General features: G+C 43.7%; 1 protein-coding gene and 2 long non-coding RNA genes across 8 annotated transcripts in view; 2 read left to right on the top strand and 1 right to left on the bottom strand.

Annotated features, from left to right (window-relative positions):
• ZEB2 (zinc finger E-box binding homeobox 2) overlaps positions 1-14,806 on the bottom strand; it is a 127,405-nt gene extending 112,599 nt beyond the window's left edge. For 3 of the 6 annotated variants that reach the window (XM_068545167.1, XM_068545165.1, XM_068545166.1), the window contains exon 1: positions 11,973-12,247. In XM_068545167.1, coding sequence (XP_068401268.1) covers positions 11,973-12,045 — 73 coding nt within the window. In that variant the 5' untranslated portion in view covers positions 12,046-12,247. Of the gene's footprint in view, positions 1-11,972; positions 12,249-13,041; positions 13,058-14,704 lie in introns of those variants that run through there. The other 3 variants (XM_068545163.1, XM_068545164.1, XM_068545169.1) reach the window with 3 other exon arrangements.
• LOC137765387 (uncharacterized) lies at positions 12,863-15,179 on the top strand. The gene is made up of 3 exons (XR_011074148.1): positions 12,863-13,323; positions 14,725-14,875; positions 14,980-15,179. It is a non-coding gene; the product is annotated as an uncharacterized lncRNA (long non-coding RNA).
• An 8,364-nt stretch (positions 15,180-23,543) lies between these two features.
• LOC137764935 (uncharacterized) overlaps positions 23,544-25,456 on the top strand; it is a 41,171-nt gene continuing 39,258 nt past the window's right edge. The window contains exon 1 of the long non-coding RNA XR_011074085.1: positions 23,544-23,611. This is a non-coding gene — a long non-coding RNA (uncharacterized lncRNA). The remainder of the gene's footprint in view (positions 23,612-25,456) is intronic.

Here is a 25,456-nt window from a genome sequence, read left to right as displayed (position 1 = left end):
TGGTTTTCAAATGATTAAGCAAAAGTGGAAAAAGTTCAAGTTGGCAAAAGTTGAGAAGCTCAGTCCATTTCCATTTAAAAAAAGACTAGATAAAGCCTGCCAGGAAAAGGACTTTGCCTGCAGTTTCGGAGAACTGATTCATAAGATTTGGGGAGTACCAATAATTACTCACCACTGACACCTTGAAAAGCCCTGGGCATCTCTCTCTAAATGTCAATTTCAGGTAAAGGGGCAAAGCAGGGTGGAGGGGTGGCCGGCCTATGGGAGGTGGGCCAGGGGGTGGGGACATGGTGGAGGAGGTCGCTGAGGCTGGTTGAAGCCAGCCTGTCTCTGCATTTATCACTTTGTCCCAGAGGAGGTGTTTGTACAACATAGCAGTTTGACAGCACAAAAACACTGTGGCCAGAAGCCCTATCAAAGAACCTACTGACACATATCATTTGTGGTCTTGGTTTCACAGGGCAAGGCTACCTCACATTTTATCTGCACAAGTATAAAACTCTACACGTTTCTAAGTGTTCACTATAGTTTAATCCCCTTCTCTTTTCTTTCTTTTAAATACTGTAAACACTACTTTAAAATACCATCTTTATTCAGAACTCCTGAATGCTGTTTTAAAAGCCATAATAATTTTCAACCAATTTAGCATAATCTGTGTTAAGGTTGATAATATTAAAGGAAAACGAAGGAAAACAGTTTAAAAGCACAAAGCTTGTAATTTATCCTAAATAATACACTTAAAGCTTAGATTAATAGGGGCAAGTAAGTTTTGTAAGAGTCATGTGGTGTAGGGAACACTTTTCTTACAATAAATCCTACTAAACAGGAGTCTGCATTAATTCTTCACCTCTACTATTTTTGCTTAAATGTATCTCACTCACAAGCTATAAAATTGTAGTTAAAGAGAAAAAGTCCCGGAGTTGGGGCCCTAGGGTGCATCTGTGTGTGTGTGCACATAGGCTGTACTTAGTTTTCAAATTCCCATCAGCAGAGCAAAGGTGATGGAAAGTCTTTAGAGGACAACCATTTTGCTTAGAGATTTTCCCCTTTTAATGGGCTTATTTATTATGAAAACACGGTTTACTGAGTTCTTTATATATAAACCTCACCTCTTAAAACTGAGAAATCTCATGATGTGAAACACTTCCACTGATGTGCTTTGTGTCTAAAATAGAAACTTAGGTACCTCCAAGAATAGGCAAAATGCAAAGTTTCCTTGATTACAGTTACTTAGATATATAACACAATTTAAAATTAAAAACAGTGAAAGCTATCTACTACATTTGTAGATCACTTGGACACTAGATCCCTTTAAACTTACTCATTCATTTAAGAGAGCGAAAAAAATCTCAGATCTTAAATAGCATGATATCTTAATCTGTCGATCTGTTATTGATTACTTATTTTGGGGAGGGGGTGTCTATTACCTTGTCAGGAGTACCTTTCTTTCCCAGAGTTGATTATAAAAGGAAATACTTAACAGTATATAAAGAACAAAAATCACTATATTGCTATATTAGCAATGTTAAGGAGGAATCCATTATACTTTTTTATGTTAGGATATGTTTTGCCTTTTTGTCACAGGAAATCATTAATGTCAATTACCTGTTCCCAAAAGAATGCAGTTATTCACCTCCATCATCTGAGATGATTTAAAAATGCTTCTCCTTTATCATCATGATTTAAAAACACACCTTCATGTATTTGCTCTTGTGATAAAGTTTGCTAAACTGACCAGTTCTGTGTTTACTGTTTGCTTGAAAGAATATCTTCGTTTAAGTGGGACTTAAAAATGTTAACTTCAAAATACTGAAGTTCAGAATTAGGTCTCCTCCAGTTTAGACTGTGTGTGGGTTTAAGCTGAAATAACACACGGCGACCAAGAAAAATGAAGAACAACTAAAAATGGATTACATATAATAGAACATGGCATTTAATCCCATGGATTATAAGGAAAATTATCTGGAGTTTTAATTTTATAGTAATGTTCAAAAAAATAAAAAAGAATGAAAAGCACCTTAAATATGTACGCCAACATTTGTGTACTGTCTTTTAATTCTAACGACTACTTCAAATCTCATCCTCTCGACTCAGCTCAGTAATAGAACTAAATTTGTTTGAAAAAAAATCAGGAATCACTATGATGATTACATTCCTCAATTGAAAAAAGAAAGCAAAGTTCAATCAGATCTTTCTCAAATGTTTGCTCCCCTCCCATGCCTTTATGTGCTGCTTGCTCTTCCAAAGTCTGGTTTTCAGAAGCCCCAAATAACTTCTAACCCAGACTGCAGCCTCCACGGTAATGTACATGGCTTTATTAGCTCTCATACTTTCTTGGGTCACTAACACACAATATCTGATGAGACGTTGATCATCTTCCTTCTCATTTCTCTTTTCAGCCTCTCTAACTTTCCTGTCAGGAGCCTGAAAATATATGCGCAGTTACCATTGTGGAGGGGAGACAAAGTTTAACTTCTGGGTTGGCAATTGGAGAATAATTCATGAGCAGATTTCTAGCAAATGATATGATTTGCTAAATTTTGGTCTTTGATTTATATTTATGTACTCCTGCTACTGCTAAGGTTTTGCCAACCTCAATTAGATCATGAATGAGATCATTTTAATTCAGCCCCCAAACTGTGACCTGACCATGGTCTGAAAGTGTTCAAAAAGTAATTTTAAGCCTCCCTTTGATTTGAAAAGGAATACTGCATGCTTGGTCATTCATACAAAAAACATAAAACTTAATTATTGAATGATTTGGCAAAAGACCTTCCTGCCAAACAACAGTCAATGCCAGCTACTGTGATGCTGGCGATGCCCGGCCCCCGAGCGCACAGCCCCCTGTATACGGCACTTGTTCATTGTGTCTCAGGGCAAGATGCTTTCCAATAGGATTCACGGATCTGGGAGACTGGGTGCAAAGCGAAGGGGGTACCATATTTATAACTCCAGTTTAAAAATGCTGTCTCACCTAGAAGGGAAGTAGATCTGCGCTGTCAAATCACCAGGAGGCTGTGACAAAGGGAGCTTGCAGCCTGACACACGGTGTAACAACATAGCAAACACCTTTAATTCTGTCATGTCTCATACCCTTTACTTTCTCACACATTCGTGGCTGCTCGAACATTGACACCTCCACTCTTTTTCGAAACTAAATAAGGCAATCTTATTTAAGCCCAAATGCAACACCTGAAAAGTTAGTCTTGTGCCCAGCAAAAAATAACCATTAACTCCTTCCTCTTGGAAATGTCTCTCTGCTTGCTCTGAAAAGTCTCAAGTTGGTAACAGCCTCCCTGAGGCCCTGAATCTTGAGGTTCACATGACCTCCCAAGCTCCTAAAGATAGGCAACACTCCCCCCTTGAAGAGATGCGAGAGTTGCAATAATGTCACTGTCCAAGCTGGTCTCTTACACCTTTTCCAGCTGAAACCCCTTTCTTCATCACAAACTTCTGGTGTCTTTTATAGTAAGGAGAGAGGCCCCAGCTGCTTCATTCCCTCTAGCTACCGTAGTCTAATATCTTAAAAGCTGGAAATGAAAATAACTTTTCTAAAGTATTTCCTGGAATTTTTAATGTGTTGCCTCGATTCCTTTCTTTTTTTCTTTTCCCTTGCCAATTATAAACCACCATTTGGAGGGCTTATGAGCAATGTAAGTCCACCTCATCTAATTAAACCACATTGTCTTAAAAGCTTGAACAGTTTTCATGTCTACAAGACTTGTCTGAATAACAAACTGCTAGAGCCAGAATTCTGAGTGTCTTTGGAAAGCCAGGATTTTATCTGCTGAGCGCAAAGGGCCAGGCACTCAAAGAGTTAAAGAGTGTTCCTGCAATGCTGGGTAGGTTCATATCCCAGCTGCCTGGTGAAGCATTATCCCGGTACCTCACTTAACAAAAGCCTCCTTTTGCAAACAGACTCCCACTTTTCCCCCAAGTGTCCAAAGGTGTTTACTGAAGTAAATCTGCCTAAATCCTTTATTGCTTGGGTCATGGGGGTGGATAGGAGGGGTGGAAGGTGTAGGGATAATCTCTTTTTGTAAATTCTGTAAATCTTCTGGGAAAAAGAAAAAAAAAAACCCAGGAATTTGTGTCACATGCTCGTGTACAACTTCTAATATCTCTGCTAGTTTTGCTCTTATAAGTGAAATCTGTCACAATGACTATCGCAAAAGCCCCCCCCCCTTTCCAATTATTCACTCTGCTGTTTGAAGCGACTGCAAGTCCAAAGTTGCGTGTGTGTGCGTGTGTGCCCATATTATATGCTTAATCTAATTGTTGAAGAAAAAACTGTTGGTATCTTAAAAGTGGTTTCAGAAAGGAAAAAAAAAAAAAAAGACAAGACAGTTTAGGAGCAAGATAATGTAGCTGAAAAGTTGTCACGAGAGGTTTCTGCTCTTGCTGTGGTCTCATTCAAATACCATTAACTGCATGTTACTTTTGCATGTTGAAAATGGAGGCAAATAACAGAGTAAAACCTGACAGGTTCGCCTGCAAGGGTTTAAACAGTTCCCAGTAAGAAGGAGCCCTTTAGGCATAAACTTTCTCTCTCAAGAGAACGTGAATACCACCAACCCCTCCCTACAAATCTTGAAGCATCCAGTTTGAGATACAAAAAGGCTGTCATCTCACAAATGTTAAACATACTAAAAAAATCTGAAAAAAAAGTATGAAGAAGGTGTGAAAAACGTGGCACTTTACAGCCCTCAAAGCTTTTTAAAATAGACCAACTTTTCCCCCTAAAATTCTTTTCAGAGAATTTTTTTTTCCTTTTTGGCTCATTTGAGAGTTTCTTTCTTGGCTTTTTTCCCCTTTCATTTGAAAATATGAATTATCATAAAAAGTCAGGGGGAAAAATGGGAAAGTCTTTTCCAGTTTTCCTGAAGATGTATCAGTGCGTTCAGGCTGGGTGTAAGCAACTTCTCCCTTTTTCTCCGGGCCAGACACCCATCATTGAAAGCAGACCAGGGCCTCTGGAGACTCTCCCCCTTCTCCCCTCCTGAGCTCTCCAGCTCGCCCCCCAGCTCCCCTCCACCCCCAGGGCCCGCGCCTCCCTGGCCTTAAGGTAAACAATAAGAGCCAAACACTAGGCAGCACTCCAGAGTGGGAAGTCCACACACCTGACCCAAGTCTAACAGGCTTCTGGGGGAGAATCTGATCCTTCTCTGACACTTTTTACCTCAAGTGTTGAGCGGGTGGCCATGAATAGTACAGACATGCCATCTTGTAACACTATATGCCTGTCAGGAGGGACAGGGCCTGGTTAAGCATCAACTATATAAGGCTGGTAACTAGGGAAAGCCCAACAAACAGCCACAAACACCTCACTTATTTTACTCAGCTACTACCCTCTCTCTCTCTCTCTCTCTCTCTCTCTTTCTTTTCATCTTGGCTTTCTGTGGCAGAATGCAAATGGAGCCTGCCGGCGGTGAAAGGGCTGAATTGTGATTAAGAAGAAGAAGAGCTCCTTTCTTTGTTCTCCCCTCAGGGGATGTTTACTGGGAGAGACACAGCGGATCAGATATGAAAGGCATTCAGGTCAGCATTGATGTGAGCGAAAGTGAAATCATACCTAAGGCATTCAAAAGACCGCCGTGTCAGGGGTTCAGCTAACGGTGCAGCTACTGTGTGTGTCTTCCCGGAGAGGCAAAAATCTTTTCACAGACTGGCGATTTTTTTTTCCTCCCCAATTTCCTTCAAAATTATAAAAGTCCTCCGCCCCCCCACCCTGTGTTTACCTCCCACCAGATGCCACAAGAGTTAGTATTTTCTCTCCTTATGGACCACACGCGAAATCAGACCAACTTCTAATAGCTGTATTACCTAAATGAACCAGCCAGGCACCATCTGAACTGTGAAATCTTTTTTTTTTTTTAAAGCAGGTGTATTCCTGTGTGCTACATACATGCATAATATGTAGGGGAGAACTGCGTGAAGAGAAAAGCCAAAACACACACGCGTGGATGGTTTTTCCTCTCACCTCCCTCAGAGGAAACATGAGACACACACACACACACACACACACACACAGTATAAAAACAGTACAGAACACCTTAAAACGAAATTCTTTATTTACTTTGTGACTAGGAGTTACACTTTTCCTGAGAGCTCTCACTCTGACACGACTGTCACCCACGATGAAAGTATTCGGCACGTAGCTATTAAGGCAAAGACTTCCACAGAGTCTGCTGATTATTAGTGCTTGCCTTTTTAAAAAGGCTTGATGAAGAAATACTTGGATCTTACTTTTTAAAAGTTTACACTCCCCACAGCCCAAATAGTCATTCAATAGATTTTTTCCAACTGGTAAGCTGATGCTATTGGCATAAACAGAGCTATGTAAATGTATACAAATTCACAAATCACAGCAAACATACAAGTCATGAAGAGGTGCCTAGATGTTTCAAGGCTTAAAAATGAAAAGGAAAATCACATTTCATCTTCTGATTGCTAAAGAAAGAAAAGAAATAGGGAGGGGGAATAGGGCTATATTTATTGGTTTTAAATCATCCTTCCCTCTGCTCTGAATTATTTTTCTCAACCTTCACATCTTGCCTAAAAAGCATATTTGGGCTTACGTTAACATCTGCTTTTGTGGTGACATTTAATTCTGTATATTTTCAACTAGTGTTTCTGCATCACAGATTTTCCCCCTTTATCTCTTTGCTCTAAAAAGACAACCAAAGAGCAATCAAAAAGGTGTCTGACTTGGCCATTCAGACAATTGCCCCCTTGTGGGAATGCGGGAATGAATGGTACAGTGGACACCCCAGCACCATTGACGTTATAAACATGTAAATGAAACACATTAGGGCAGACAATCAATTGTCTGTGAGCATTGCAAACCTGCACTCCCTCTCTCTGTGACAGGCACAAAATAGTGTCTACCTTGGGAAGCCACGGTGCTGGAGAGGAAAAGGACAAAGAGTTCTCTTTCACACGGAAGAAAATGCACCTTTAAAAGCCTTGGAAGAATGCAGATGACAAAAACTGCTGTAAGGAAGAGAATCTCCCACATCTTGGAATAAACGCGGCACTGCTTTAGAGAGCTAGCAACACCCTCCTTTCCTACCTTCAGGGTAGACACACATTTTTCCCAGGAAAGATTCTTAATACGGCATTAGGGTCTTTGATAACCTCTTGGAATTTTCTTTACTTTGAGTAAATTAAGCAAGCAAGAGAGGAAGCACCTGAAACATATGACATGGCAGTTTACTGGGGAACATTCATCTTGGCTTTATTCGTATTTGGAAATAAATGCTTGAAGACGTGAATTTATCTTTATGTGGCAACAGAGAAATAATGTAAAGTTTAAAATCCTTAGCCCACCCTTACCCCGGGTGGAGAATCACGCTTTGGATGCCAGCAGGCTGCTGGCTCTGTTACGAAGGAAGGCATGTTTCTACCCCAATTGCCTGAATTTTTACAAACCAAAATAAAACAAATAGATCAGTCTAGATACATAGCCCCCAGCCTAGTGTGTGTGCAGCATGACAAAACTTGCAGAAGCTCTTCACAGAGAGAAAAGGATGGAGACCGATATCTTTGGAGCGCCCTCAGAGCTGGTACCTGCCACATAAACTGCCTCTGAGTGCTTTGAGAGTCAGCAGAACAGCCTCCTTATAACCTCATCAACTTTATAAGAAAGCTACTTGCAAAAGATTTCCACACTTGCAAGGATCACCAAGTCTGAACCGACTGCAATCCGAAGGAAACTTCCCTGCCTCAGAGTGTACTGAGGGGCTCTGACTCACGGCCGCCTCATGCCAACTTCACCTCTCAGAAAGAAGAGACAGGAGCCACATCCTGAAGAAGGGGCTGCTTGCATTTCTTTTCCTTTAAGCATCTCTGAAAAGGGAACAACTTTTCGGTCCTCCACCGCCTCTAAGCACCACCACCAGCGCTTCCACTCCCTTTCAGGAAGTGGTTAAGGGAGTGAGGGCTTATCTTAAACAGGGATAATCATTTCTGCTCATCTGATTGTTTCTCCTCTAGGATCTAAAGCCCTGAAAACATCCAACTTTATCCCTTTTCTTTCCCACTGAAAATCAGAGACCAAAGGCGTTGGTTAAAAACCTCCCCCACTCTACCATACAATGCCTAACCCTTTAGGTGAAACTTTGAAGAAAAATCAAATTTAACTTTTCTTTCTTTCTGCCATTTCCTCTTCCCCACCACTCCTAATTCAGTGCTCATTTAAAAGACAACTTCATTCCCTTTTCTGAAACAAGCAGTTTCCGGGTGTGATTTCTGTGAAAACGTGCAATGTGGCTGTGTGATTTTTTTTCAGAGGCTGATGCTGGGAGGTGATGGGCTGGGGAGGAAGGCCCATCTTCCCAGGCTCCACAGGAGGCAGGAGGGTAGCCGGAGCAGCCCCAGGAGCCCAAGCCCGAATCAGGGGCTAAAGCAACAAACTTTGCAAGTTACAACCGGGCCGCCCCAGTGGCAGGCAGCCGCCGGGCTTCTCCCGCTCCTAAGTGTTCATTTCTGCCTCGAAGGCTGTGTGGAGATAGTGGGGTATAATCAGGGGAATGAAAAGGGGGGGCTGGGTTTTCCCCCTCCTCTCCAGCTTCAGTGAAAGTATTACAAAGTGAGTCAGGCGACCGAAGATCATCTGACTGAACTTTCTTGAAACCGACACACATTCTTGTCTTCGGGCAACTTGCTTTTTGCCTCCTTCCCCCTCACCCCTCTCCCCCTTCCCTCCTGCACATCTTATTTTCTGGGAAGAGATTTCATCCTTTCCATGTGGGGGAAAGGAGACTGTCCGCTATGGATTAACTTGGCGCTGGCACTGTCTTTGCCAGGCATCTTGCTAGCCTGAGAATCTTGAAGGCTGGATTTTATAGATTCTTGTTTCTCTCTTTGTATATTTGTTTTCCTTGAACTGCTTCCTTCTCCTTTGCTTTTTAATAATTGCATACAGCATCGTCTTCTAACCCACGTTCTTGACCAGCCTTTCAAACACACACATACTGCTTTACACGTTTTATCTCCTTGTCGCCTTAGTCTATATATACACTGTTGACTTCATTAAAATTATATAAAGTGCCATTCTAGTTTCCTGGATGACCATCTCTCTCTCTCTCTTTTTTCCCCACGCAGCTTCTACTTCTATGATTAGTAGTACCATTATTCCTTTCCAGGAATTTCTATATGATTTTGATAAGCATCATCATATTTAGTGTTATCAGCAAAGACACAAGCTCAAAAGTGACATCTTTTCCATGAATCCAGGAAAGAAGAAAAATCCACTCAGTTCAGATAAATCCTAGCAATTCCCAAAGGGAAAGGCATTGGATACGTGCTTGATGAGAAAGAAAATGAAAAAAGAGGGGAAAAATCTCTTCTACCTGCTTCTCAAAACCAGGACATTGCTCAGTCAGATTAAACCCAAAGCAAAATACTGACAAGTAACCAATACACAGCATGTTTTCCCACAGACGATTGGGAAATAATTATTGCTGTTAAATGTGCAGGGTCTGGGCTAAATGCCTTTAAAATGTGCAATTCAACTTTCCACTTCGGAGTGTTGAGGCTTCTCCCAAGTTAGTGGCTGGGCGGAGGGGAAATGGTGTCCATTTCTGAGCACCAAGCAGTGTCCACGGCTGAGCACCTCCCTGGCACTCTGTTCCACCTGCGAAGCCCCCAGTAGGCCTCCCCCTCTGCCAGCCCCCGCCCCAGGGCTCCCAGGAAGCCTGGAGCATTCTGTTTTTCCAGACCTGGGCTCTGGCCCGACTTCACTGCCGAGGCCAGGCTGGTCAACAGTGGCAAAATCCCGAAGGGGGTTGGAGGAGGCAGACAAGAAGAAACAAATATTCTAAATAGTCTCTCCTGCAAAAGAACACTTCTGGGAACCTTGCTTTAAATCTTATTTTCCTTTCTCTCAAAAAATGACTGTTTAACATAAGAAAAAGAAAAAAGCCTCCTTGACACGAAGCTTTTGTTATCCAGTTGATCAGCAATGTGCTTTAGGTACTTGTAAGGGGGGAAAAAAGCCCCACAATAGACATTGATTTTAGAAAATCGATAACCAACATTTAATAAAAGGAACAGAGGAAACACAAGAGAGGAGAGGGGGGCACTAGGTGTAATTTTAGTGTCTACTAAATTACCCAGAGATGGGGAAGGGAAGGTCTCCAGTGTAAGGACCACCTTAAATAATGCCAGACACTAGAGTGAAGAAAAAATTAAATTAAGAGAGAGAGGGAGAAAGAGAGAGAGAGGGAGAAAGAGACTTAAAAAGAGGCAGCCTGAACTGGATCTTGGGGAAGCAGCTCGGAATATATTATTGTACTTGTTTTTTTGTAATACTAAGCCAAGCAAATAGATCAAAGGCAGCACAAAGGGAAAAGGCAGGATAACATAACGAACAGTTTCTGACTAAAATTCCTCTATCACTCCCCCATATGGCTCGACACCTCTACCACAACAAGCAAAAGACACACACACGCGCACACGTACACGCGCGCACACACACGCACACACACGAAACCTAGAGAGAGACAGAGAGACAGAGACAGAGAGAAGCATCATTTGTCTCTAATCAAAATTCCCTCGTCTTTGTGTTTTCTCCTTCCAGCGCCCCTCACTGCGCCCCCAGCAGCCCCCTACCGCGCCGCGCAGCTCAGGGGCAGGCCGGGGGCGCACACAATTGTCTTCCCTAGAGGAAAGTTACTCCAAGGGGACCCCGGTAGTCCCCGCGAGGCGCGGGCTGGGCTTGCGGGAGGCCGGAGGCCGGGCCGGCGCCGCGTCCCCGCGTCCAGTTCGGGAGCGTCAACGCGGCCCCGCGCCGGGTGATCGGGCTGAGAGCGAGGGGAGTGAGAAGTTTCCTTTCCCAGTCTGAGCTGGCGCTAGTTCTCTTGTTTGTTTTGGGGGGTTGGTTTTTTTTTTTTTAAAAACTCAGTATCCTCCGTCAGCTATCCCCGGCACCCTCTCCGGTCCCCAGCTCTCTCCCCTCCCCCAGGCGCCTTCTGCGCTCTTGCCAATCACTTTTCTCTTTTATTCCCACGATTTTGTTTGGGGGTAATACCTAGGGGGTCTCTCTCTCTCTCTCTCTCTCTCTGTCTGTCTCCCTCTCTCACTCTGTTCTTTCTCTGACTCCTTCTAAGGTGGACCTACTAAGCTGTCACGCCTTTGATCTCCCATCTCTGCTCTGCGTGTCCCCCTCGCACCCGCACCTCCTTCCTCCTTCTTGACTCAGCCTGGATAACGGACTCCTGACCATGTCGAAACTGCCCAGAAAAGTCTCCCTGCGCTCTGCGACTCCGCCAGCCCCCGGCGCGGGGCCAGCGCCCACTGGAGAGGAACCACCCGCCCCTGAGCCCGCGTGGACCTCGCCGGACCCCGCGCGGGACCGGCCGAGTCCCTCCCACCCCGGGGTCCCGGCGCGCCCGGCCGGGCCCCGCTGCCCGCGGACCGTTACTTGGCGTACTGAGAGGCGGCCGGGCGACTCCGGCAAAGAAACTTTAAGCCTTGCCGGAGGCACAGCCCCGGGGCCCCTCTCCCGCTCTTGCAGTCCCTCTGCCACCCCCGCCCCGCCCCCGCCCCGGGGCTCCCGCGCGACCCGTCGCCCGGGCCCCCGCCCTGCCCTCGCCGGACGCTCACGCAGCCCGGCCGGAGAGCCGGCGGGCCGGGCGCTGGTGGAGCTGGAGGCGGAGGGAGGGCGGGCGGGGGCGCAGAGGGCGGCGAGGGTGGGGGCGCTGGGCCCCGGCCGGACCCCAGCGCTCGCAGCCCCCCGGCGCCCGACGCTCACTTTGCCCGGCACTTCCCCAACTCCCCCCCCCACCCCGCCCCCCGTCCAGTCGCCGCGCGCGCCGGGCTCCGGCGCCGGCCGCGGAGAGAGGCTCGCCCGCGAGCCCTGGGCGCCCGCCGCCGCCGCCGCCACGGTTGCTTTTCCCTTTCCCCCTCCTTCTCCCCGGGTCTGGAGCCGCGGAGCGGCCCAGAAAAGTTTGGTTCGGGCCGCTTCTTACCGTTTTTCCTCCTGGGATTGGCTTGTTTGCGCCTCTTGCACCGGGGGCCATCCGCCATGATCGGCTGCTTCATTGATAAGAGCGGATCAGATGGCAGTTCGCATGGACTCGGCGCCCTGCTTCGGCAGCACGCAGGCTCGATCTAGCAACCAAACACAGCGACAATGTGGGCATCGCCCGCGCCCATTGAGACGCGCGCGGGCCGCCCAGGGGAGCCGGGCCAGGGCCCCGGCGAGCACCCATCCGCGGCCCCCCCAACGCCAAAGCGAAACTCCGGCGGCCCCCCTCCCCGCCTCCCACCCCCAGCCTTGGCCCCGAGGCGCTTTGTGTTTGTTACTGTTTGGTGTGTTGCACCCGCGAGGGGATCAGAGAGACAAGAATTACATCTTCAAAATGAGTCATAACTCCTGACCGTATGAGGGAATGCACACGGCGGTACAGTAACGCTGCTTGGCTCAGGGCTAGGCGGACCTTTTCCTCCGAAAAGTCCTCAGCCCGGCTCGGGAACTTGGGGTGAGGCGAGGCTCTCTGTAGCTCTCATCTTGTCTCCCCCCCCCACTCACCCCCCCTCCCCATTCCCCCGAGGAAGCAAACAAACAAACAAACAAACAACGCGAAACAACTCCCGGATGAAGCACACTCGGTCAAATTGATAATAGTAATTATAGGAAGCCCACTCGCCCCGCGTCCCCTCCCCTCCCCTGTCGGAGTTGATCGAGGCACTGTCTCTTCCTCCCCCTCACACCCCCGCCCCCAAATTAGGATTTCCCGTTTCACGCCGCAATAAGAAATATAATTATAAGCCTCTTCGGACACTGTCCCTCCCCCCAGTACCCCCCCCCCCGCCGCCGCCGCCGCCGCCGCCACCTTCGCCGCTTTGACAATATTTACTTATTTCCCCCCACCTCACTCACACCCATGCTCCCCCGCCCCAGTTCCCTTAAAGAGTTCCAGGAGAAAATTGTTTTCTCCCCTCAAGAAAGGAAAGAGAAAGTCCAATCGCTATACGGCAATACTTTTAAGCTCGACTAAATGATCGTATCCTTTTCTGGCTTCGAAACTTTTGTACCTAAAAATCGAGAGAGGCGCTGCATTTTTTCAGCTGAAACTGTCAAAACTTGGAGAAGGGGAACCTCGGAGGCAGGCAGGAGAGGAGGAGAATCCTGCAACTCGGTGGAGGTTGGGAAGATGCTGTGCCTCGAGGATTAGTTTAAACAGGGGGCTATAAAAGATGTAACAGATGCAAACTGTAACACAAGGGCCATTAACCCTTTCTCTGCCGAACACACTCAGTCCCCACGCCCCGCACCTATTGTCTCCTGTGCTAGAAGCTTTGCGGAAAACCTGGAAAGTGAGTATCAGTTTCCACACATTTGCTGAGAGGGGTGGGGCTGGGGGGCGGCAGAGAGAAGGGGAAGTGGATGATTTAGAAAGCACCTTGAATTTAACCTAGGCATAGTGGGAGACTTTTAATTTAAGTTTGACACATTTTGTTATTTCTTGGCTCTCCTATGGATTTGAAATTGTTGGGGAAAATCCTGAAATAAAGCAGTGGTCACACAAGTGTCTGGGAGGAAGCAGCTGGCCTGTCTGTATTCATGCTGAGACTTACACACGATTGCATATAAATACATGTTTAATAAAGTAAGCTGCTAGTTTTATGAGCATGTGTGTGTGTGAGGGACAGACAGGGCATTTGTGCTGTAAACTTTAGCTTTGCCTGTTATTTCTAACTCTGGAGTTAGTAATCTTGCCTTCATCATTATAGGGGGAGCATGTAAAATATATAAGAAGGTGGGAGATAAACACATTCATGTTAGCGGGGCTCACCACTGCTCCTGGGAACTCCTGCTCTCTTTCTCGACTTTTCAGTGCCAAAGTGTGGAATGGGATATTTTCGTGTGTCTATGTCTCCTGTGAAATCCATGTCTATATCATTAATACTTTGCCATTTGAAATACAATTTCCAAAGTTATCCTTCATTTACAACCCTAATATCCGGACGGCAGTTTTCTTCCCAGCTGTAGTGACTCCCCTCCCTCCCCACTTTGGTAAACGACTCAAGTTCCATGAGGACTTTCACTTCTTTATTTATCATCACAGAAGTGAGGTGTTACTTCACATACATACACACACAAAGAATGAAATAAAGAAATGAAACTCGCTAAGCAGACAAAAACAGGCAACTTTCTACTTAGAAAACAGCCTTCTTCAGTGGGAAAGGTTGGACTGCCATATCTAAGAGAAAGACTTGCTCCCGAATTTGGTAGGTTTGTATCCATCAAGTTTTGTAATTATTAACAGGTATTTGCCAAGTTCTAATTGCTGAATACAGTGAATTGGAATTAGACGTGAAAATAGAGCAGAATCTCTCCCCTTGAAGAGTTTTTATTCCAACCACATAGTTCTCAATAAAACTTTTCCCAGGCTGGGTAGTAAAAGGCACCTTTGGTTACCTGAATGGGCAGGTACAGGGCAAATTATTTGGGGGAGGAAAAAAGAGAAAAGGAAGGAGAGAGAGAGGGGGAGTGCAAGAGAAATCGAAGAAGTCACTCTTGGGAAAAGCTTGCCATAAAGGAGCTAAACCCACCTGAAATTCCTACCCACAGACACTCCTCCTCACTTCAGACTCACATCCCCACTTAAAAGGAGAAAATCGTAAAAGGAGGGTGGGGGATGACCATGCCGAAAAGGAATAAAAAGAGAGAAAAGGGGGAAAAAAAAAAACCTACCTGCGAAGTCTTGTTTGTAGTTTTGGCCAGAAATGGTGAGAAGAAAAAGCATGAAGAAGCCGCGAAGTGTGGGGGAGAAAAAGGTGGAAGCGAAGAAACAGCTCCCGGAGCAAACTGTACAAAACCTCGCCAAGAGTGTCGGGAGGCAGGACCGTTATTCCTGCGGAGCAGGTTAGAACTGATCTCTTTCGGCCACTCCAGGAAACACAAACCTGGGGACGGACTGACGTGTTACGCCTCTTCTAATGACATTTTTTTCTTTTTCTTTTCTGTAGGAGAGAGAGAGACCCTGAAACACGCGCCACCTATCTTTGTGGGGAGGGATAATTGAAGCGCCCTGAGCGTGAGCATCATGTGAAAACGTGATCGCCAAGTTTCTCTCTGGGAAAGGATCTGGGATAGATTATACCTTGAAGTCTCCGCAAACGCTTTAGTGGAAGAAATGAAATTCCACCTCCCTCCCTTCCTCTCTCCCTCCCTCTCGCCTCCCTCCCTCCCTCCCTTCTCCACGCCCCCCCCCCCCCCCCCCCCGTCAAGCCTTTGGCATCATTATCCTCATCACTAAATCCTACAGAGTACAGGGCGGAAAACGGTGCACACCATTCACAGAACTGGAGAACTCTACGGGGCGAAAGTTAAAGGGAAAGATCCCGGTTCCTCAATCCAGATCGCCTCTTCTTATACAGATGTCTCTAATGACCAGATTTGAGATGCACATTAAATTGTGTGGATTTCTCAGCACGGCTTCTGGAACTAAATTTTTTGCCCTTTCTCTTAATTTTTTTTTTCTTTTAAGATGCCAGAGCCAGAAAAAAAAAAAATGCTGCATGTGAACTGCCTTTTAGGGCGTGTGTGTTGCGGTGTGTGTGTGTGATGAATTTCTGGATTGGATCCCAATACTAAAAAGTGGTTTGGCATTTTTAAAAAGGGTCTCTAAGTAAATTAACATAGAGCGCTGAGTTGCTGAGTTGACCGATCTCTGAATCTCTCCCCATCTCACGGAGACCTCACTACAAAGTGAGGGAGTGGGTGTAGGGAGGCAGGAGGAAAAGGAGAAAGGCCATAGAGGAACTTAGCAGCGAAGGAAGATCACCATATTAAACGGCATGGGGTCTAAGTTTTGGAGTATATATTTTTTGATATTGCAATTAAAGTAAAATTAAAAAGAAAAGACTCCACCTTTGCTCTGAAGGGATTGGTTATGTAAATATGGAAGGGATTTCCTGGAGAATACAGCTTTCTACTGTATGGTTAATTAAATAATCACTCAAAAGCTTCCAACGTGACGCTTCTGTCGTAATCCAATCAGGTTACATAGGTCCTAAACAAGAAAGATATTTTCCACATCTGGAAGTCAGCAATTTAGCAAGTACTGCACGTTATTAACCAATTCAGAGCCCACTTCCCAGGGGAATTTTTTTTGAAGTTTAAGTGTTCTTAACCAATGCTCTGCTGTTTTGTTAATCAAAAAGCTGGTTTACACTGCACATAATTGGAACTAATATAGAAGTAAATAAAGACAGCCAAATTTGAGGATGCTGAGCACAGGCATTTATCGGAAAAGGAAGAAATCTCTTAGCCTCCAATGGTTCAGGCTCAATTTCTTAGAGAACTGTGAGGCTTTTTCTTCTTCTTCTTCTTCTTTTTTTTCTTTAAGAGTGAAAGTACTTGAGAACCTCAGAGCACAAATAAACTTTCAGTCCCACAGCCTTTGGGCTTCCTTGCAAAGGTAAAGGTGGAGGTGTCAAGAGGACTAAAGAACAGCCTCATGCCATTTTTTTCTGCTTTAATATTGTTAATATGTTACAGCCCCCTGTTTTCAGTCTGATGAAATCTGAAACAAATAAAACCCTGATCCAACACTAGACTTTTACTTATATGAAGATAAACTGCTTTGAACTGTGCTTTGAATGTGTGCCTAAAGCAAGACTTTGAATGCAAGAGTCATTGGCAATTGCACTCAGAGGAGGGAAAAGCCACCCATGGGTTACCACATCCACACTCCCAGAGGTGCACGGCTTTGTGTTTTGTATGTTTATGGGGGGGGGGGGAGCAGTAGCCACCCAGCATGACCACAACCAATTTTTCCTTTAGGATGCAAGGAAGTAAATTTTCACTCTTGGTACAGACTCACCTCTTTCCTACCTTAAGTATTTATTACAGTGAGAATCTTCTCCCCCACCCCATTCAGATAAATTACCTACAGAGGAGCATTCAAGACCATCAGTCTAAAATTTAATAATAAAAAAAGAAAATTAAAGATTTCCACCATGGGTCAGGCACCTTCTCAGTTTTATGCTTTACATTGCTTTAATATTTCTATCTCTATAAATATATGACTTATCAAGTTCCTTCTCTGAGATTCATTTCTATTATTAATATCCTTTTTTTTTTCTCTTCCCACTTTTCCCCACTTTTTTATTTCAAAAAAATCGAGTCCAGCTTTCTCTAGAAGTTTGCTTTTCAGCGTTTCCTCTCCCATTTCCAGGACAAAAGTGTCCCTTGCATGGAGTAATTCCAGGCAAGACCCCACCTCAGGACCCCAGGTAACCACTGGAGCTTACAGTCCAGACACACACTCACTGGCAAAACCTCAGGTCAAAGGATCCAGTCAAACGGCTGACAAATCACTTCTCTTTATTATGTATATTAATGTCTGGTTACTTAGGATCTGACTTAAAAAAAAAAAAAGACAAGTATTTCCATGAAAAACACCTAATCATCTGATTACTCTGGGCTCAGTAATTGTTCAAGTGTCAGGAGACAGCCTCAACACTTAGCACTGGGAGTGCCGACGTGCAAGTATTTGAATTGGGGTAAAAAGCAATCTTCCAGGTTCCCATCAAGGTGGATATTTGGAGGGTGGCACGCGAAGCGTCCCCGCGAGGGGTGAGCGCGCCGGTGCGTTGCCCTCCGCCCCTGCCTGGCACGCCCCTGGCACTCCCCTCCCCATTTGACCGAGAGAGTTCACACCAAAGCAGAGGCGGTGGGATCGGAGGAAGCCGGAATATAAATTTGTACCGAACACTCTCTTAGTCCGAAGGCCAGGTCGGGGACAATGGGGATCGTGGGATCAGCGGGATGCAGGAGCGCAGGACGCAGGGAAAAGTCGAGAGAGGACTAGGAGCTGCTAGCTTTCGGCTCCTCACACAGCAAAGCAAGTCCTTGCAAATGAATCGCTCCTTCCCGGTCTTTCTTCCCCATTAGTAATCCATTTCGAGATTAGCGCAGACCAAGGGGATTAAAACAACAGATACATGCAAATGTGGAATAATATTGCAATCGACATTGAAGGGAGAAAAATAATTCTTTAGGGTTTCTTTGAGTAAAACAAACTGCCTCCCTCAGTATTCCCTCCACCCAGGCAGCGTATGAAGATGCACTTTTGTTTTCCAGTTCCCTCCAGCCAGGACCTGGTGCCTGTCCCCCCATTCACCTCTCAGTCTGTCAATTTCCTTAACTTTCACAGCCGCTCCCCCTTTCTCCCCTGCCCCCAGCTCCGCTTGCTGGCCCAGATGCCAGAAGAGATACAATGTTTCTGCCCTGAACACACAGCCTGTAGAAGGAATTCGAATTTGGCCACAGCTAATTTTTTTTTTTAAAGCAAATTCTGTTTATTCTGTACCATGTGGAGAAAATAAAAAAAAGGAACCTATTCTCTTTTTGAAACGGAATTGATCTTTCATCTAGAGGAATTATTTCGACCCTGTGTTGTTACACAGAAGGTGGGAAACTTCTTTTAGAGTTGCAAGCAAAGGGTGATAAGGGGGACCCCTGCACTGGGGTGGGGGTGTGGACGGAGTGGGGGGCGGCAGGGGTCCAAGTCAAGCCAAACGGTTTTCTCACGTGCAAACTCGCAATCCAATCCATTCGGAGTTGAGCCTAGGATAGGAGGGGAAAGTCTATTAAAAAAAAAAAAAATCAGGAGCATCTCTCTGAGAAGCCCTTTCAAACAAAATCAAAACAGGACCAGAGAATCTCAGACCATCTCTAATATCCCTGCTGCGAGGCCCGCGGGCTGTGGAATCTCGCACGTCACCTGGCCCCAGCAGGGCAGCCAGCTGAGAGTTCATTTTATTTTATTTTTATTTTATTTTTTGAAGTTAAGGCTGAATCTCGGCTTCAGTGCTTTTTGGCAACGTCTCCACTGACAGGAACCAGCAAACTTCAGGACTCAAATGAGCGTCTTAATTTATTGATGCAAAACAGGTCTGCTTGTCGCCCCCAGTTCTCGGCGCGCTCTGTCCCCCACGCCCCCAGCTTCGGTCCCTTCATTTGATCTCAGGGTAAGGCCCCCGCAGCACAGGCGGAGGAACACGTTGTGGGGGGGAGGGGTTCGGCCCCCGCGCACCCCCCCCTCCCCCAGACCTATACCCGCCCGGGAACCCCGCGACCCCCGCCCCGCGGCCGGGTCAGCTGACCTGGCTCGCTCGCCGGCTCCCCGCCCGCCGCCTTGTTTCCGGTCCCCGGGGTCCGCGAGCTGCGCACGGAGCGGGAGCGGCCGCGGCCGCGAGGTGATGCTGGGGGCTGATTACCATGAGAAAGGCTGTGCCTGGAAAAGCCTCCTCCACGCGACTGTCAATCTCACTAAGGGGTGGGATGGGGGGGACGGAAAGGGGCCCTGTAGGAGTCACCAGAAAACTTGGAGTAAGTTGGATGCGACGCAGGCCCGAGGAGGTGGCTTTCGCCTCAACTTGGAAGGCTGTGGCGTTAAGGGCGCGGACGCCAGCAGCCTCGCCAGGGAATTGAACACCCCAAATCCTTCCTTCCCTCCTTTCCTCCCTCTTGCCCTCCTTTCAGCCCTCCCTGACCTTTATCCTTATTTTCTTGAAATTCTTTCCCAATTGCCTTTCCTACATTATCCTTTCTTTCTATCTGATATCTCCCTTTTGCAAGCCCTTATTTTGTTTCCTAACATCTCCTCTTCTCTCTCGCTCTGATTCTTTTCTGCCTCCTTTATGTGTCCAGATTTATCATTTCGTTTTGAAAACACAATGTTTCATATGTAATTAATCTACCAGCAGGAGGTCAGGGACACCCTGACTAAAGTAACTCCCTTGGGTCATCAGAGAACAAGTTCGCCAGGTGTCAGTGAAAAGTAAAATAATAATAATAATAGTAATAAAATAAATATAAATCTATATCTCAGTGATCATAGTGGCTCCCTATTCTGAATTATCATATCAGCTCAAATTGACTTCCTTTTTTCTTAAAAGATATAATCTTCCTGGAAGAAAAATGAATAATACTTGTTCTAGGGAAATTCTATAGAATTAAAGCAATGTGAAAAATTTTCTCATTTATGGTGATATTTTAGCAGGGCTTAACAGACTTTAGAAGTTACCATAGGTAATTTAAAGAAACTTAAACTGTGCTTTTTCTTTTAATGACTATTTGGAAAGTGTAAAAAATTCCTAAAGCACCCCTGCCCCACACGAATCAATTCAGAGAGAAACATCATGCCCTGTGTTCTGTACATGCTAAGCAAATTCACAGCTTGAGTTGCTGGGTTGTTTTCTTCGCCAGGTTGCCCTGTTGCCTAGCAGGTGAGTGAACACGGAGCTGCATATGTCATGAATGTGGCTATGGTTTTAGTTTTCCTTATTTTTTTTTCTGTCTTTCATTCATTTTGAGCATGTTGTTCTCCTATTAAAATTCAGAGTTTGCACTTGTTTGCAATTTGTTTACTTTGTTGGATTTTTAAAACTTGTTAGAAGTCAATTGAACATGTATATTAAGCCCTTTTTAGGCCAAGAAAAATAAAGATGCATTAGAAAGATGCTTTTTATGCTTCATAATTATTAATTGACATTTTATGATGAATAATTAATCATTTGAATAATTTTGGTATCTCTGATCTGAACACATATTTGCATATCTAATGCTTGATTTTAACTGTGGTTTTTTTTTTTAATTCATTCTCTCAGGACGAAGAAACAAAGTAACATTTTAATGTAAAATTTCTCTCTGACACTTGCAAAAGTTTATTTATTGAGTAGTAGTATTCTTTCCAGATATCCATAAAACTTAACAATTGTGAATCATTTATGTAGCAGTCATATGCAAATATGTGACAGAACTACAATTAATGAGGAAAAACAATACCCTATGTAAAATCAAGTCACTCTCCTCCCCAAATGCAGAGATGTGCACTAATTATGCACCATTTTTTCTTATTGGAATTTGATCATTGAACTTTTTGGTTATGTCTATTTACACATGTCAAAAAGTGAAAATTGAGGTAATTGACAAATAATTCATACCTGAATTTAAGATAATTTTTTACTTTTACTTATTAATATATGGGCTGATTTAAAGTTATTTTAAAATGATCAAGCAAGCCTATCCCTGATATTTTTATACCCCTGTGTCAGTTGACATCCAAAGAATCTATTTTGAATACTAACCCTGCAGGTTGCTACCTGTGTGATTACCGACAATCTACTCTAAATTTGTTTCCTTAGCTATGTTGTGGGTACACTAATAGTGCCCATTCTTTCGAGTTTTCTTGAGAACTAAATAAAGTAGTGCCTGAAACTTCACTATAGTGTAGCTTTATTATTGTAATGAAAGGTTGAAAAAATAACATGGAATATACGGATCAATTGAGGACAATTTAATTAATTTTGACTAGTTAAAAACAGCTATTTACCTTTTAGTATCATTCGTCATTTTTCTATTGAGAAGTGAGTGCTGTGTTATTAAAGTGAAGAAATAAAATGGAAAGCATCATAGGATTTTTGGCTGGTTTACAGTTCTTTAGACCTCTTCAAAGAATTCGTAGCCACAGACATGAAAATAGTGTTTTTTTATTCTGTTAGTTAAGGAGTTAATTTGTCGTATTCAATATGGTCATAATTTGGTTATAAATATCAGATTTCTTTTAGTCCAAATGTATGAACTTGAAGTTTCTCATGTTCTTTAGTAACATATTGTCTTTGACTGTAAGGGTTAAATGTGCAGAAGCTCAGAAGCGGTCTTGAGTAAGACTTGTGAGAAAAAAAAAGGGCAAACTTACAAATTTGGAGACCAGGAATTTGGCTGTCAGAACAGTATTTGTTGTAAGACCATTCATAATGAGCTGAGTGAGCATTTCCTTTTGGAATTGTAGTTATCCTGGGGTTTGCACTAATTCTAAGTACCTATAGTGGGGGAGAAAATCAGTTTACTAATGGAAAATGAAATTCCTTAGTCTCTTAAACATCCAGAAGGCCAGATTTTCTTTTTGATGCAAAAGCTGAAAAGTCAATGCAAATGCTTATGGGAAAAAACTATTGCGATATTTAGTCCCAATACTGACTTCTTTTTCTTGTTGTTTTTCCTTAAGACTCCTCAAAACACTTAAAGGGTCCCTTAATTGTTTCCTTTCTCAAAGGATCCATTCCATGCTTCTTTCACGTTGAAACTACCAAAAGGGCCATTTGGACATCAGCCTAGGGGCTCAGAGTGACCTGTACCTTTTTCTTTTTTTCCTTTGTAAAGGGCAATGGGACCAAAAACTGTTTGCACCTATAGATTGTTTAGTGACCTGGAAATAACTTCATGCTGCTTTGTGGTCTTCTTTAACAGTCCTTATTCTGTTAAAAGGTCAAATTATAAATCTTGGATGTTACTCAGTTCTAATTTTGCACCGTTCTAAAAGTGATTTTTTTTTTTTTTTGCAGTCATGTTTCAGGTACTTAAATATAAAAACCTTACTCTTAGAAATTATTCTCTTCATGATAATCACAACTATGAAATAATAATAGCTAAGAAAAAAACCTGCTTTTCTAGGCCTGGCAGTGTAGATGTGACCTAGAGAGAATCAATGACTTTCTCCAGAATTCAAGTGTCTGGTTCTTCACGGGCCTTTGAATCTGCCAGATCCATCCTCCCGGCAGACGCCACATACAGGTGACATCCAATGTCTTCTCACCTTTCGCAGACATCTTTCTGAACCACTTGTGCCCACCCACTCTGCACACTGCATTGTGACCCACTTCCAGACCTCCTGGATGACTTGGTTAGTACTTGTTTTTCCATGTGTGGCTTATTTTGCCTTTTGGATCTAGCACTTAGGCTCATTTTTCCAGTTACAGCATTGGCTCAGGTAGAATGGTTTCTCTGGCTTTGTTGCCTCTGGCTTCCCAGATAAAGTGTCTTTCCTAGTTCAGTCTTCTCACCAGGACCCTTGACTTAGGGACACTCCCATGGGCAAGTTCCTGCTCGCTCACATTGGCCCCAGTACTGGGCCTAAGCACAGGACAAGTTAGTGATGAAGGAGAGATAATGATACAGGCATATCTGGAAATTGTTTTTTTTCTTGTATAATTTTTAAATTGCTTGTTGACTGGGAACTGGACCTCAATGTGTTTGACACTAGATTCTTTACATTCTCCTCAATTACAGCATATTATAGTGGCAAAGATATAGGCTTTGAAATTAGATGAACTGGATTTGACTCCCTGCTTTGTGAGTGCTAATTGTGTATTGAGGACAAGATATTAAGCCCCTGAGAACTTCATTTTTAAAATGAGCAAAAGAGGACTTAAATTTAAGCTGGCTGTGGTGAAAAAATATGACAATATATGTAAAATGTCTGCTACAGGGTAGGCATATCAATAAATAGGAATTGCTTCTCGTGAATTACCTGGAAAATACATGAAGTTAAATTACAGAAAACCAGAGTGAATGTAGCATGTATCTTAGAGGATACTTATTTCATCATTTTTAATTATTTTAGTGCCATTTATTTAATTATTTTAATTACTTTATGATTTTATTAGGAATTGTTTAACTGGTTCTTGCATTTTACAGAAATCAATGCTTACTGAGAACAAAGTTGGAGAAGTAATATGGAATTTCTTAACTTGTAGTAGAAAAGGTGGAGTGCCCATGATTATAAGCATCACGATTCTAACCTCTGAGGTAAATAAATTTACTTTACAATTTCATTATGTATTTCACACTTCTGTTTACAATTGTAAGAAAAAATATTTTCCCACCTAATTCTCCCTATGTGACCTGGCATAAGAGGAAGCACTCTGGCAGCCAGTTTGGTGTGGCCAAGAAGTGTCAAAGATCACTCATTCAAGGTAAAAAGAAGAGGCCCTTAATACTGTCCAAAGCTCTATACCTACTCTTAACTCAAACTTATGAAGTTTGAAGGAACTGGGAAGGGGGTAGAAGGGAAGGAATAGCACTGAGAAAGTTTGCCTGCAGTATCTTCTCCCCACCACTCCCCCAGGTTGAGTGCTGAAACATCTGCTTGAAAAAAAAAAGGTAAGAATATGTGTATACTAAAGACATTGCTACACTCTGCCGCCTGCAAATTCAGGAGTAGGGTTGTGTCAGCAGGCCCTGGCATGATCTACTGTGTATGTGACTTTTCTACCCTATGCCCTAGAAAGGAGGGTGTCAGGGGAGGACTGGCTTGTGGACACAGGGAGCACATTGTTCCAATGGTTCTGCTACAGTGCAAACCAGGCTTCTTTTTCTCTCTCTGGAAGTAACTTTGCTACACGCAAAAAAAAAAAAAAAAATTGATTCCTATTAAGTTTTACCTTGGCCACTGTGGAACCATAGGTATGGCTCCTGTGCAACGGGGTAATTTTTCTGGGTTGAGGGAGGCTGGCTTACCTATTGTTCTTGGCTCATGGCTAGCACCCTTCTAGACAAGAGAGACAGAACAAAGCTGAAAGTTCACAGACAATACGTGGCCTTTTAAAACAGGAATGAAAAACTAAAACCTTGTTCTTCTGAAGTTTAGTTTATCTATCTACTGTGTATTTGGAATTTCGTTTTAGAGAAATCAGCATGATCCTGAGCTATAGTATTACCTACCATCATTTAGCATTTATCTGGGATATTGAAAGCTTATTTACAACAATTTGCTGTAGTAGTTCTGTAGAGATGATCTCTATTGAGGTTTTGCTTCCGTTGGTGAGGATTCTTGTTTAGTTGTGGAGTTCAAGGCTAGGTGAAATATGCTTGCGAAGGTCATTTGAAATCACATTGGACTTTGAATTGGGGGCAAAGTAATGCTTTTTATGATATTAAAGCAAAGTAACATCATTTGGAAATTTTTAAACCATTGCTTCATTTAGGATCTCTAAATAGTAATTTATTTGACGAAGGAAGGTGACCTCTCACCAATGTCTCTTTCCCAGTCCCCTGGACTAGTGCCTATTATATAGGAAATATTTGTTGTTGTGTGTGGAGTCTGCCATTCATTAAGAAGCTTTAAAGGGATGTAAACTGATCTCCTATTTCGCACTTGTAAAGGCCTGAGATAAGAATGAGGATAGTGGGAATTCCCTGGCGGTCCAGTGGTGCTTTCACTGTGGAGGGTGTGGGTTCAATCCCTGGTCGGGGAACTAAGATCCTGAAAGTCAAGCTGCCCGACTGAAAAGAATGTGAGGATAGATGAGCCTAGCAGGCAGGGACCATAGAACACTTAGACTGGCACAACCTCCTTTTCATCAAGTTATGTACCAGATTACATTATTAACACAAACTGTTTTATTCCCTTTCTTGTGTGTCAATTTTACACACGTTCTGAAAAAAAATGAAGGAGCAAATGCAGAATTGTGTGTATATATTTGTCTTTCTCTTTAAATGGCTCTGATGAGTCTTTTCATGGTTTATTTTTAAGTAAATATATTAAAATTTAATAAGAGGTTTTCTCTGAAAAAGGAAAGAAATCATAAAGAAAAAATGGAGTAGATTAATAAAAGTATGGTTTGCTTAAGAAGGCAGGTGTGTAGTTGTAAT

Source organism: Eschrichtius robustus, chromosome 5 (genome assembly GCF_028021215.1).
Source record: "Eschrichtius robustus isolate mEscRob2 chromosome 5, mEscRob2.pri, whole genome shotgun sequence".
Taxonomy (NCBI): Eukaryota; Metazoa; Chordata; class Mammalia; order Artiodactyla; family Eschrichtiidae; genus Eschrichtius; species Eschrichtius robustus.
The sequence above is the reverse complement of the archived record's forward strand: the minus strand, read 5'-3'. Positions and strand labels throughout refer to the sequence as shown.